Consider the following 13,896-nt stretch of genomic DNA (forward strand, 5'->3'; position numbering starts at 1 on the left):
CAGGGCCCCGAGCCCGCCGATTGGGCCTGCACCGCTGGCCCCGCGCAGCAGAGGGAGGGCGGGCTGTTCGCACAAGGGGATCCCCAGGCTGGAACCTCGCGTTCAGAGGCCTCTCTTTGATCCCGAGTCTAGGAGGCCGAAACTCCTGTCAGAATGTCCCGCTCTGGGCAGGAGGGCCTGGAATAACCCCAGGGGTGTGTGTGTGTGTGTGTGTGTGTGTGTGTGTGTGTGTGTGCGTTGGGTGGCGGGCGCCCCTGCTCTGGGTGCGTGCCCCTCCTAAATCTCACCCACCCTTATCTCAAATCTCGGTGGCCTTAGGCCTCCAGATTGTCTTGCCCTTCACTTTTCTCGGGTCTCCCCTGACCCTGGGCTCGTCTTCCCAGGGCCCAGGCCTCGCCCGTGGCACCTACAGCGGGCACTGAGCGCAAGCTGTATGTAGGAGCCCGTGCTCGGCGTGGTGGGGGACCAGGGCATAAGGGACCGGCCCTCTCCCTTCAAGTCAGGTCCCCTCGGTCCTTCCAGCGGGGAGAGGGGGGAGGCGGGGCGGGGGCGGAATCCCCAGGCTCCTCCTTGGCCGCCTCAGGGCCGCCCGTCGCACCTGTCCTCACGGTTCCCCTACCTACGGGTCCCTTCCCCCTCTTGGGGCGCGCGAGTCCCGGGGGCTCCTGGGCTGAGCGAGGGGCTGGGGTGGGGGGAGCCCTCGGCTCGGCTCAGCCAATGGGAAGGGCGGGCGCGCGGGGTGTGTGGGGGGAGAGGGCGGCGCTGCGGGCGCGCGGCGGGCGGGAGGGAGCCGGGAGGCGGGGGCCGGAGCCCGAGGGGCGCGCGCCGCGTTAACCCTTCCGCGGCCGGGCCGAGCAGCAGGCGCAGCCCGAGCCGCGGGCGCCGGAGCGGCTGTCGGCGCAGCGGGCGGGAGCCGGGAGCCCGGCGCTCGAGCAGGCGGAGCGCAGCGCGGAGACGCGGCGGAGCGGGGCCCGCGGCTCGGCTGGGGCCGGCAGACAGGTGTGCGGGCGGCCGGGCGGCCCGAGCTCAGGCAGCTCCAGGCCGGGCCCGCGGTCCGGAGCCGGCGCCGAGCGGAGACCCCGCGCCCGCACCCCAGTCCGGGCCCCGCCCGTGCTCTGCCTGGCCGCGGGGTGCGGGGACCACGGCCGGGTCGGGCCACCCGAAGCCTGTGTTGGGCCGGGCCGGGCCGGGGTGGGTGGGGGTCCGCCCGGCCCGCCCATGGGCTCAGGATGCCGGTGCGGAGGGGCCACGTCGCGCCGCAGAACACCTTCCTGGACACCATCATCCGCAAGTTTGAGGGCCAGAGTGAGTGGGGGAGGGGGCGGGCCGAGCTCTCCAGAGTGTGAATGGGGGGGCGTGCCCAGGCCGTGTGCGTCCTGCCAGTGAGTCTATGGGGGCTCGTGACCCCAAGGCACTGGCCAGGGGTCGCGGGGGCAAGGCTTGGTGCTGGGGGCCGTGGGCTTGGGGCCAAGGGGCCTGGTGTTGGGGAGCGCGGCAGGAAGCTCAGCTTAGGTTTCCGGGATCGGGGAGTGTGTGTATGTGACAACCTGAGTGTGCAGGGAAGGGAGGTGGGATGGGAGTGTGCAGGTATCCTTATTAACTCTGGGTGCCTGGATGTGAGTGGGGCTGTGTGGTTGCAAGAACGGGAGAATGTATACGGCCCAAACTGTGGGCCCCTAAGAGTACCGTGCATGTGCCCGTCCAGACTGTGTTGCCGGAGACTGAAAGGCAAGCGTGTAGGGTCAGTGCCTAACACGCTCTTGGGTGTGTGTGGGGTGTCTGTGTGTCACCCATGCGTTTGACCCTGCATGGGCGGTGGGGAGGTATCTTTGACAAGGCTGGGAACTGTGGGCCCTGGGGTGAGAGGGAGCCAGGGCTGAAGCTGGCCTTTGGGGGCCTAACAGGCTCCATGTGATGACCCTACGTTGTTGCTTTTCCTGTCCTGAGCCCCTTTATGGGGACTACAGCAGCCCTAATGCTGGCCTGGTAGGGGAGCCTTCCAGAAGTGTCCCAGGCTAGGTGAATGTTCTGTGTGTGGGTATTTGCACCCTCCTGGCATGCGTGTGTCTGTCCCGAAGGCTGCATGTGCCCTGGTGGGTGTGACTGCCAAGGGCCCTGGGAGGGGGTGACATTCCTTGCCCATGACCCTGTGAGCACAGGACAACGTGTGCTTGTGACCGTGGTGGGGGAAGGGAGGGGTCAGTGTGCCGGGCAGCATTGTCTGAAGCAGAGGAACTGGATGATCCTGAGGGGGAGGAGACTGCAGTGGTGGAGGGCAGTGAGGCCGGGGCTTTCACTCCCACAGGCTCCGGGAGCCCCTGTAGGCTGGAAGCTGGGGGCCTGCCTTCTGGCCCCACCTTGCCACTGACTGCTGCGTGACCTTGAGTGACTCTCTTCCGCATCTAGGAAGGAGGGGGCGGCCATAGGGGCCTTTCAGGTCCCCTCTGTGTCGCTTATTCTAGGAGCTCAGGGAAGGAGGCGGGGGGGGGGGTGTGTGTGTGTGGGGGGGTGGGACCTGCCTTCGAAGAAACTCGCTCTCCTCTCCAGGCCTGGGAGCGGGGCCCAGGTGGTTTTTCCTCTCTGAAGATGGTGCGTACGTGGCTGCTACTCGGGACTGCCTCGGGCTCAGGTGGAGATGGAGGCCGAGTCAGGAGTCTTTTCCTGTGACAGGGAGCCCTGCCTTCTGGCGCTGATGGCTGCCTGAGAGTTTTGGGGGGCCTGGGGAACTGACCTAAAGATTGACCCAACTTCAAAAAAGTAACTTCCTGGAGGCCAGGGTAAGGGAGGGGGAGGAGGCAGGAGGAGACCAGCTCCTGATGCAGCAGCCTGGGCCTTGCGCATGTGATTGCCCAGGGCTGCAGCCTGAGGGCTATGCCCACTAGGAGGGGGGGCAGAGTTCCGACTGCTACCCAAAGCCCCAGCATTAAAGGCCAAAGTGGCCGGAAACTTCTGTGTTTATAAAAAGCTCGTATCCTCGGAGCATCTCTCCTGGCACGAGCTGGGGCTGCCACCCGCCTGCTGCTCACCCACCAGCCTGGCTCTTGGGGCACGTGTGAAGGGAATGAGCCAAGTCTAGCTGCAGTGGGTCCATTGGGGCCTCCCCTTGATGGGGCCGAACTGAGGAAGGCCTCACATCCCTGGAGAGCCGCTTTCGTGGGTCTGTCTGTTTACAAGTGGGCCGCTCTCTCAGGCCAGCCTGGGCTCCGGGTGTTTCCAGGGTTTGGAGCTGCAGGTCCCTTTCCTTGCTCCCTATGACCTTGGGCGAACCGCCCGTGACCCTCCGCTTATTCCTCCCCTTCTGCCAGACCTACGTTCGAAAGCGGGCTCTATCTTTTACAAGCTGCAAGATGAGGGCAAGAACTTCTTTTGAGTCTCAGTTTCTTCATCTACAAAACGAGGATAACGATGGGGTTGTCAGAGTATTAAATGAGAGAAAGGATCGTAGGTGCTCACGTGGTACTTCTTCCCTCATCCTCTTTGGCGCGCCCACTCTCCAGCTCCTGACTGCCCTTGGAGGGGTCGCAGAAGTCTCAGGAAGTACTGACCTGGCAGGGTCCGCAGATACTTGGGGGAGTGATTTCCTAGGGGTCCCCGGGGTAAGGAGTGCCCAGGGAGCGCCACCCAGTCTAGAGAGCGGGGGTCAGGAAGAGAAGCTGGAGCGGTGCAAAGGGAATGCTGGCCGCCATCTCTGGCCCTTCTCAGGCTCCCTCTCCAGGCCCAGTGTTTATCCCTCCGCCGCGGCTGCTGACACGCGTTGCTGACACCCGCCCAAGGCTGGCCTCGGCCCCGGGCGCGGAGGGGGCGGCGGGCCGCTGGCAGTCCGCCCGGGGGAAGCCACGGAGCCAGCCCGCGGGCCGGGCGGGGGAGGGGGCGCGCTGCCGGGCCGGGCCGGCCGAGGCACCTGTGTCGGGGCACAGCTGCGTTCGTCCCCTGCTGGGCACCCCAGGCCCGCTGTGCTTCCTGGGGCGGGGAGTCCCCGGGCGGGCAACTGTGTAGGACAAGAGAAGGCGGGGAAGGGCTGGGAACCCTGGGGGCAGGGGTCCCTGCTCACGTGCCCGCTTATCCCCGCCCCCCAGGCCGCAAGTTCATCATCGCCAACGCTCGGGTGGAGAACTGCGCTGTCATCTACTGCAACGACGGCTTCTGCGAGCTGTGCGGCTACTCGCGGGCCGAGGTGATGCAGCGACCGTGCACCTGCGACTTCCTGCACGGGCCGCGCACGCAGCGCCGTGCCGCCGCGCAGATCGCGCAGGCCCTGCTGGGCGCGGAGGAGCGCAAAGTGGAGATCGCCTTCTACCGGAAAGATGGTAGGCGCGGGCTGGGGCGGGGCGGGGCGGGGCGGGGCCGAAAGGCCGGAGTGGGGGGCGGGGTCTGTGGGGTGGGGGCGGCCGGCGATTGGCCGGAGCTCCGGCCTGTTGCAGGGGGGCGTGACCTCAGCAGGGACCTTTGGGGTGCGCCAGGTGGGAGGCGCGGGCTGGATATTGGGGCTGTACGGCGGTCCGGGTCTCTTTACCCCAAGCACTCTGGTGGGATGGTTTACGGGGTGCCCAAGGGGCTGCTTGGCTGTGGTCTGGAGCCTCTGGTTCCTTCCTCCCTGGGCAGATGTGGACACGTTGAGCTAGGTGGGTTGGAGTTTGACGGCAGCACCGGGATGGCAGGTGCGTGCATGGATGGGGGTAATGGAGGTCCAGGCCGGTGGCTGGGCGCCGACCTCCGCCCACAGGCCTCTAGCTACCCTCGCCCCTGCCAGGTGACTGACTGGTCTGGGGAGTTGTCGCTGAGGGCGAGGCGGGGAAGGGCTGCAGGACTCTGGCTGGCTCTCTACCGCCCCTCTCCTGCCCCCTCTCTCTTCTGCCCTTCAGCTGCACCTGGCGGGAGGTGTGTACCTCTCCCCACAACCTCAGTTCCCTTTGTCCCATCTTTTGAGCGCCCCGCCCGCCACCCCTTCCTGCGCCAGGTGTCTCTGCTCGGCCACCGGCTCCCCGCCCAGCTGCGCTGAGCTTCCGGAGAGCGGATAAACAGAGCCCTGGGCGGGGCTGCTCCCACACCGCCCCTGCCCTGGCGGGGTGGGCTTTGCTCAGGGAGGGCAGTGCCGCAGGGCTTGGGGGGACCTGCAGGTATCAGAGGGCTGGGGAGGGGGCTCTGGAAGGTGCCGCAGGACTGCCCACCGGTGCCCAAACCCTGCCGCTCACCAGTGTGTATCTGATGAGCATTTACTGAACCCCTGTGAGCCAGGTGCAGCAAGGTCTTGGAGATGGAGCAGTGTACAAGACAGAAGAGGTTCCTGCCCACAGCGAGCTTACCTGCTGTAGACAGCACTCTCTGTCTCTTCCTGGGGGCAGTGAGCCAGCAGCCCCCGTATGCCTCTGTCCCTGTCCCTTGGAACCTCCCCTGTACGCTATGCTCAGGGTTGGCTGAGGCTGCCCTGCAAAGGATTACATGCCCTGAAGACCCTGCTTTTGCAGGGGTGCCCAGCTGTGAGATCCCTGGACAGAATCAGAGTGGGGCACAGTCACTGGGGACCTGTGGAAGAGGGTTTGCTCGCAGCAAATGGGCCTCTGGCTGGGAGCTTAGATGCAAACTCTGAAGGCAGGGCCTCCTTTCTGGTTCTTCACTGATATCCCCCCAGAACCTTCATCAGAGCAGATCTGCTTTTATATCTGCCTGGCTACCTAGTACTAGCTAATATCAGTGGGTGCCTTCTATGCGCTGGACACTGGGCCGATAATGTTTCACTTGCATCGTCTCATGGAATCTTCACAACAACCCTGGGAGGTAGATACTATTTTTTCTCCATTTTGTGGATGAGGAAACTGAAGTTCAGGAAAATTGAGAAACTTCCCTAGAGAGTGCAGAGCTGGGAATGGACCCGTGTCTGTCCGATCACAGCCCTGTCCACTCTGCTCTGCTGTCATGTATTAAAAAGGAGGCAAAATAGTTACAGGTATATCTCTATACTGCACGTTACTTTATGCACACTTTTATTTTGAAAGTTTGCAAACAATTGGTGTCATGAGAAGAATGTGAATACACACGTCCTGGGTTCAGGTCTAACACCAGAGATTCTGTGATATGGATCAAGTTGGTTAGTGCCTTGAGCCCGTTTCTGCTTCTGGGACAGTGTGCCCGCCGGACCCCTCGGCGGCAGGGGCCTGAGTGCTTCTGCCTTCCCTGTAGTGTGTGTGAGGAGCCGCCCTCCCTCCTTCCTGCCCCAGGCTGGCTCCTTTGGGAGAGGATGGCCATGGGACCCCTTCTGCAGAGGTGCTATCATGGAATCTTGGTGACCTCGAGGATCACTTAATCCAGCCCACTCAAGTTACAGATGGAAAAACTGAGAAGCAGAGGTCAAGTTACCAGCGAATCAGTGGAGGGAATGGGATTAGAACCCAGGCCTCCCAGCCAAGTTCAAGCTCTTTCCCCACCCCCGGTTACTACTCCAAATGGCACTGTGACCCAGAAAGTCCTATGCCAGCCATCTTGGCCTGCCCCCTTCTCCGCTCTCACCTAGTTTCCATGGGGATCAGGTATCTCCTGGTGGCCAACAGGCTGGCCTTGGCCCTCAGGTTATGTGGGCCGCTGCTTGTCCGGGCACCTGAGGCCTCGGGTGCAGACAGATTTCCTCTGCCTCCCGCCCTCTCCCTCTGCTCAGTCCCTTGGGCAGATCTCTGTGCCTGACCTGGACGGGGTGTGTGTGTGTGTCTGTGTGTGTGTGTGTGCGCATGAGCTCACAGGCTCACAGCCTCGTGCGTGGACAGAGGAGGGAGGTAGATGTGAGGAAGGCCAATGCCACCTCTTGTTTCTGTCCAGGCCTTTCTCAGGGTCTTTGCCTGGGCCGGCCATGGCAGAGCAGGTCCCTGGGCTTTAGCCCCAGGGAGGCGGGTGGCTGGGAAGGAGGCGGGGCCTTTTGCTGGCAGGCGCCACCGTGGACAGCTGTACTGTGTCGGTGCCTCTAGCCTAGCTCTGTGCAGTCTCAGGGCCTGGAGCCAGACAGCCCCATTATTTAGCTGCTGGGACTGCTGGGAGGTGGGGAGGCCAGACTGGGGGGTGTGGGCTGGAGGGAGAGACACGAGGTGCCAGGCCCTCACTGGCCCTGTGTCCATGCTCCTTCAGGTCAGGCCTGGGATTAAGGTGCAGCTGGGATCAGGGCCCAGCAGCGTGGGGCTGGCAGGTGGCGGCATCCCCTTGGGGCTCTGGGCCGCGCCTCGGCAGCAAGTGATGCTGGTGTACACCTGCATTCCCACATTGCCCTGGGGAGGCTTCGGGCGCCTTCCACCATGGCTCCTCCTCACGCTCCCCTCCTCTCCCAGGCCTCGGGGAGGTCCCCTGGGCTCTGTCCCTCGCGTTCTCTCTGCTCTTTGTTCCCGCCTCTCTGCCCCGCCCCTGCCATGCTCAGCGGCCGCCTGTGCCCATGGTCTCTGCTTCTCTCCCCACCACTCAGGCCTCCCTGCCGGCTCTGTCCCCTGTGGTCTTTATCTCCCTCTCCCTGCAGCTGTCTCTCTTCTTCCCCCACCTTCCGTACCCCTGCGCCTTCCTCCCTGCCTCTCTCCCTCTGCCCCGGTGGCCCCCGCCTCTCTGGGCTCCATCTCCAAGTCTCTGTCTGGCCCCGCGTACCTCTGCCTGGCCTGGCCCGGTCTCCGTGTCCCTGTGTCCCTGGGAGCCTGTGCGTGGGCGGGGACGGGGGTGTCTCTAGAGAAGAGTTTGTTGGCTTCTCCACTCCAGCTGCAGGCCGGTTGTCATGGTAACAGGGTCAGAGGGCCCCCCGCTGCAACAGCTGAGCTGTGGGCTGGGGGAGGGGTGGGGACAGAGGGCCAGCGTGCTCCCCAGTGCCCCCAGAGCCCGCGGGGAGCCAGAGCCCCAGAGGTGACCCCACACCCACTGGTCTGTGGTCCCCAGACTCAGACCTCAGCCTCCCAGGTGCTTGCGCGGGTACTCCTGGCACCAGTGACACTCCTTGGGGCCTCCCGTGACTCTCCACGGACCTCAGGCCATTTCGCTATCTCCTCCCTGGTCCCTGAAATCTGACTCCTCACTGTGACCCTCCCACACCACCCCCTTCTCCATCATGGCCCCAAGCTCAGACACCCACTTCTCCCCTCCCAGCCCTGTCCCCTCCAAGCCGTGATCCTCAGGTCCCCACACCCCCATGAGTCAGGGTGGCTGGTGAAGGAGCCCTTGGGTATTTTGAGGCTGGCAGGCAGGTCAAATGGAGGCTGGTACCTGGGTGTGTTCTGTGTCCTTGAGATGGAGCAGGCCGGGTGAGCCCCGGAGGGATGAGGTTAGACGCAGGTAGCACTTTGCTTAGGGGGGGTGGGGAAGCCATCGGGGGCCCCCCCACCTTGGGCCTGCTGGTCAGGACCTGGGGCAGCTTGGAGTCCGGCAGGTGCGCACACCTGCACGATGGTGGCCGGGAGCAGGGCTCGGGGGCTGCGTCAGAGCCCAGCAGCGCTTTCCCTCCGTGGCTCCAGGGAGCGGAGCTGAGCCGGAGCAGGGTGCCCTGGCCTGCATGGGGGCTTCCTGTCCCAGCCCCAACCTGGGGGCCGGGCGGGCCTGCCATGACCGAGGGTGTGGGCCACTCCTGGCCTTCTCTGGGGTCTGGAGAGTGTCGGGCGGGCGGCTCCTCTGTGTTGTGTCTGCTGTAGCCCCTGAGAGGAGCTATGTAAATATTTGTGCAGAGGCATCTGGGATGGGAGCAGATTTTGACGGTGTTCTCGGGCTCTGGGGAGGCGGGCCGTGGGCAGCAGGAGGGCCAGCATGGGGGTGTGAGACCGGGTGAGCCTCAGCCTCTTTTCTGCCCAGTGGTGGCTTCCAGGGTGGTGGGACTTCAAGGGGTCCAAGAAAGTCCTTTCACAATTAAACATCTTCCCCGAGGGTGCTTGAAATGCCTCTATGTGGGAACTTTTCGCTTGGGTGGAGAACGAACCTTTTTCTTTAAAACGACATTTTCTTCTCATCACCCCTCCCCTGTAAGCAGGGAGGAGTGTGGAAATAGCTGGCCCTCAGTGTGAAGGAGTTTCACAGAATCATTCCTCCTTGACATGGGGAGGGGCCCATGGGGTCAGGGCCAGAAGAGGGGGCACAGAGGGACACCTGGGACAGGTGATGAGTATGGGAGAGGCTCTGGATGAACCGCTGTCCCCCTAAAGTCCCTTCCTGTCCTTAGTCCAGAGGCCCATAAAGATCTCCACGCTGTGAACTGTGGTTGGCCTCGAACGGACTTCTCTCCGTTTTGGTCGCGTGTCTACTGGACTAAAAGCACCTTGAGGGCCGGGCAGTGTCTTCTCCTTAAGCCACCGTCTCCCTCACTTACAGCTCTGGGCAAGGCTGCCATGTCCGACTCCCCCACTAGATTGGAAGCTCTGGGAGGGCAGACAGCGGCCTGTTTTGTTCTCTGTTGTATCTATGTGTCTGCTGCATAGTGGGAGCTCGGTTCATGCTCCCACTGAATGAAGGATTGAATGAATGTGGTGGGCAGTGTGCTGTGTTGCAGAAACCCTATACCAGGAGTCAGAGCCTTGGGAGCAATTTCTGGTTTAGTTATAGTCTTGCTCTGTGACCTTGGGCAAATCACTTCCCATCTCTGGGCCTTGGTCTCTCCCTCTGTGAAAAGCCTTTGAATAATAGAATGCCAGGGCTGGGAGGGGTCTTAGAGGATGGGGAGGCTATTGGGGCCAGAGGAAGGTGGGCCAGGGAGAGGTGGCCTGAGGTGACCACTGAGCGGGCTGCAAGTCCTCCGCCCCTGCCGTGTGGGGGGCATTGTGGGGTACAGGGAAGGCATCTGGGGATTCTCAGCCTTCCCGCCTCAGAGATGGACGGGGGAGGCCTGGATGGGGGAGCAGAGCTGGAGGAGGGGGCGGTGGCAGCTGCACTCATTGGCACCCTCGCTGTTGTGACTGCACTTTTTTTTTTTTTGGCTGCGTTGGGTCTTTTTTGCTTTGCGCGGGCTTCTCATTGTGGTGGCTTCTCTTTGTTGTGGAGCTCGGGCTCCAGGTGCTCGGGCTTCAGTAATTGTAGCGTGTGGGCTCGGTATTTGCGGCATGAGGGCTCAGTAGTTGTGGCTCACGGGCTCTAGAGCGCAGGCTCAGTAGTTGTGATGCATGGGCTTAGTTGCTCTGCAGCACGTGGGATCTTCCCGGACCAGGGCTTGAACCCGTGTCCCCTGCACTGGCAGGCGGATTCTTAACCACTGCACCACCAGGGAAGTCCCTGTGACTGCACTTATAGTTTGCAAGCTGGGACGCATGCTTTGTGGCAGGTGGTCCTTAGATGGGGCCTCCTCGCCATCATTTTACAGGCACCAAACTCACTTAGAAAGGCTAAGGGGTCTTAGCCAGCTGGCAGGTACCTGAGTGGGAACTCCAGTCCAGTTTTCCTCTTTCCACTCGAGTCCTGCCCAACACGGAACACCACTGCACAGGCTGTCTTGCCCCAGAGGGCCCTTTGGGGTCATGATGGGCTCAGAGCCCCAGGAAATTTGGGCTTTAGCTGGGGTTCCCAGAGCTGCAGTTCCTCATTCGCTAAGTGGGATCAAAACACCTGTCCTCCCGCGTACTGCTGGGAGAGGTTCAGCAGATAAGAGGATAGGTGCAAAGCAGTGTCGAGTGCCAAGGCTCTTGGCATTCTACTTGCCATTAGGCAGGGCGTCACCCATGTGGCCGCAGGTTCTAGTCAACCAAGGAAGTGAGCTGACCAAGGATCTCAGTATCCCTGTTCCCTACGGCCATCACCCTATGCCCTGCTCCACCCCGGCCTGCCTCTCTGCCTCTCTCCACGGGCTTCTGTTGGTCCAGCTCCTGCTTCTTCCACAAATCATAGAAACCAGGATATTTGTGTTAATGGGTTTCTTCTCTCTCTTTCATTGGTTTTTCTCCTTTTCCTTTTTTCTCACTCCCCAGTCCCATTACCCTCCCCTTAGGCAGCCATTCAAATGTACTTCCTGTGAATGTGCTGCTTGCATATGTTCTTGCAAAATGTGTGTTTTGTCTGACTGCATATAGGTTTAATTTATGTAAATGATATGTGCTATATATTGTATTCTGGTGTTCACTTTTGTTGCACAGGAGTCCGCCTTTAAGTCCAGCCAGCTTGTTCCTTGATATTGAGCCTACAGCTCCATGTTCTCTGGTGTGCTGCCCCCTCGTTTTACCCTGTCCACTCTCCTGGGGAGGGCCCGCCAGGTGGTCTCTATAAATGATGCTGCAGTGAACATCCTCATGCGTGGCCCCTTTTGGACTCATGTGAGGATGCCTTTGGGATTTCTCCCCAGGAGTGGAATTGCTGGATCACAGGGTATGTGGACACTTAAGTCAACGAAGCACTCTCAGGCTGTGCATGAGGGGGCTGCATCTATTGCCACCCTCCTAAGCAGAGCATGGGATTCCCCTGCAACCCTGCCACACGTGGCATTACCCACCTTTCTAATTTTTGCAAGTTTAATAGGTGGAAGTGATATCTTTCTGCTTTAATTTGCATTTCTTTGATTTCATGCGAGTCCGAACATCTTGTAGGCAGCCGTTCAGGTTTCTTTCCCATGAATTCCCTGCTCATATCCTTTGCTCACTTTTCCATGAAGCTGCTGTCTTTCGTTCTTATTGATTTGCAAGAGTTGCTTATTGATTCTAGAAATACAAATGCATACAGTTAAATATCCAATGTGTATTCTGGATATTAATCCCCGTTGAATCAAGATTTTGTAAATATCTGCTCCCATTCAGTCCTCTGTCAAATTTATCCAACAAAAATTCTTGATTTTGATACAAGCAAATTCATGGATTTTTAGCTTTCTTCATGCTTTTGAAGTTTTGTTTAAGAAATCCTTCACTGTCCTGAGGTTGCAAAGGTCTACATTTTCTTCTGTTACCTTAATTGTTTTACCTTTCTCAGTTGGGTCTTTAATCCATCCTGACCCTACCTCTGTCTGTGGTGTCAAATAGGGATCAAGTTGTATTTTTTTCCGTGTACTGAGCCAATTTTCCCAACACATCTAGTAAACAGCCTATTCTTTTTGGTTGGCTTGTGGGGCTACCTTTACCACTGGCTAATTTCCCATATATCCATGCGTCTGTTTTTGAGCTCTCTGTTCTGTCCAAGTATTTATTTGTCTGTTCTTGCATCAACACCATATTAAAAAAATACAGCAGTTAGTATGTCTTAGTATCTGGAAAGGCAAATTTTCCCTCTCTGTTCTTCTTTTGAAAGGTTGACATACATATTTGTGGACCTCTCTTCTCCTTTGCAAACTCTAGAGAAGGTTTATCAAGTTCCTGGGAAGAAAAACCCCACTAGAATCTTGGCTGGAATTAGATTGGTTTTATGGGTTAATTTGGGGAGAATGGACGTCTTTCTAATATTTGTCCCATCTGAGAGTCTGTAGTGTCTCTCCATTTATCAGATTGTTTCTGCATCCTTTATTAGTTTAAGGTTTTTTTTTTCCTCCCCCATAGAGACCTTGTGCATTCTTGGTCACTTCCTAGACACTTCATAGTTTTGTGTTTTTTTTGGCCATGCTATGCAGCATGTGGGATCTTAGTTCCCCGACCAGGGACTGAACCTGTGCCCCCTGCATTGGGAGTATGGAGTCTTAACCACTGGACCACCAGGGAAGTCCCCACTTCATAGTTTTTGTTGCTATTATGAAAGAGATCTTATTTTTGACTACCTACTCTAATAGCCTTCTGCTGGTGGAGGGGGGGCTGATCTTGTATTTGGTAGCCTCACTGGATGAAGTCTCTCATTAGCTAGTTCTAATTGTTTATCTGTTGATTTTATTGGTTCTCTAGGGAGATGATCCTATCATCTGTGAATAACGCTGGTTTTCTCTGTGTACGTTTGGGTCATTGCCATATGTGTTGACGTTGGAACGTTCCATCTGCCTTTTTCAGCAGACTTTCACAGGCACTTGTATCTATTTGTTGGAGTCCTGTGAGGTGGGTGAGTCAGGGAGGGATTGCAAGTTTCGGATTAATGATTGAGAAGCTGCGGCCGACTGGGTGACTGATGGGACAGGCCCTCTGGGGTATGCCGGGAGCCAAGGCGGGAGCAGAGCTCTAGAAGCTTGCGGGGCCCTGGAGGAGGGCGGGGACCCCCACTGTCTCCTAGTGGACCTCGGCTCTGTGTGCCCTTGCTGCCCGTGGCCTGCTGTGTGTGGGTCACAGAGAAGAGGGCTGGTAGGGGTCTGAGGCTCAGAGATACCCCAGCCGCCTTGCCCGGATTCCTGGGCCGTCAGCCTCCGTGTTCCGTGCTGTTGACCAGATTGAATAGTGCTTCAGCAAAAGACGCCACCTAATTCCTGTGAGGGTTCTGACTGCTGTCCAGACTCAGGGTGGGTTTGAAATGGGCAAATCCTGTCCTGAAAGCATAGTCAGTCAGTGCCCCTGGATCTGAAAGGGAGCTTAAAGCGTGGGGAGATGGCCCTGTCCCCATCTGCCATCCGTGCAGGTCCCCGCCCCAGTCCGTGATCGACTGGACACCTGTTCACCCAGTTTGTCCCGTGAAGCCAGCCCAACGCTGGCCTCAGGCCTCCGGCTCTGGGCAGAGGGAGGAAGCTCCCCCAGAAGCCAGCGTACAGTTACCTCTCTCATTAGGAACGTAGTGTTAGAGGAGTTTTCAGTGAGAGACATCCCTGTGGCCAGATGGAGCTGTCAAGAAAATCTTTGTAGAGGGGGGTCCTTCGGGGGCCTAGAGGGGCGGGAGGAGTTGGAGGGAAGCGGAGTGGGGCCGTGGGGAGTGGGAGGGTCTGTGAAGCTGGGGCACACTGGAGGGGGCACCGGGGCCAGCCTGCGTGTCCAGGGACGGGAGGCCCGGCTGGGAGGGCACCTGAAGGATGTGACATGGCTGGGAACAGGGGGTTCTGAAGGACTCTGAGGAGGGACAGGCTCCAGGAAGCAAGAGGAGGGAGGT

General features: G+C 59.4%; 1 protein-coding gene across 3 annotated transcripts in view; it reads left to right on the forward strand.

Annotated features, from left to right (window-relative positions):
- The first annotated feature begins 854 nt into the window (after positions 1–854).
- KCNH2 (potassium voltage-gated channel subfamily H member 2) overlaps positions 855–13,896 on the forward strand; it is a 39,707-nt gene continuing 26,665 nt past the window's right edge. For 2 of the 3 annotated variants that reach the window (XM_036864205.1, XM_036864207.1), the window contains exons 1-2: positions 885–1,305; positions 4,077–4,307. In XM_036864205.1, coding sequence (XP_036720100.1) covers positions 1,230–1,305; positions 4,077–4,307 — 307 coding nt within the window. In that variant the 5' untranslated portion in view covers positions 885–1,229. Of the gene's footprint in view, positions 1,306–4,076; positions 4,308–13,896 lie in introns of all 3 variants that reach the window. The other variant, XM_036864206.1, reaches the window with a different exon arrangement.

Source organism: Balaenoptera musculus, chromosome 9, assembly GCF_009873245.2.
Source record: "Balaenoptera musculus isolate JJ_BM4_2016_0621 chromosome 9, mBalMus1.pri.v3, whole genome shotgun sequence".
Taxonomy (NCBI): domain Eukaryota; kingdom Metazoa; phylum Chordata; class Mammalia; order Artiodactyla; family Balaenopteridae; genus Balaenoptera; species Balaenoptera musculus.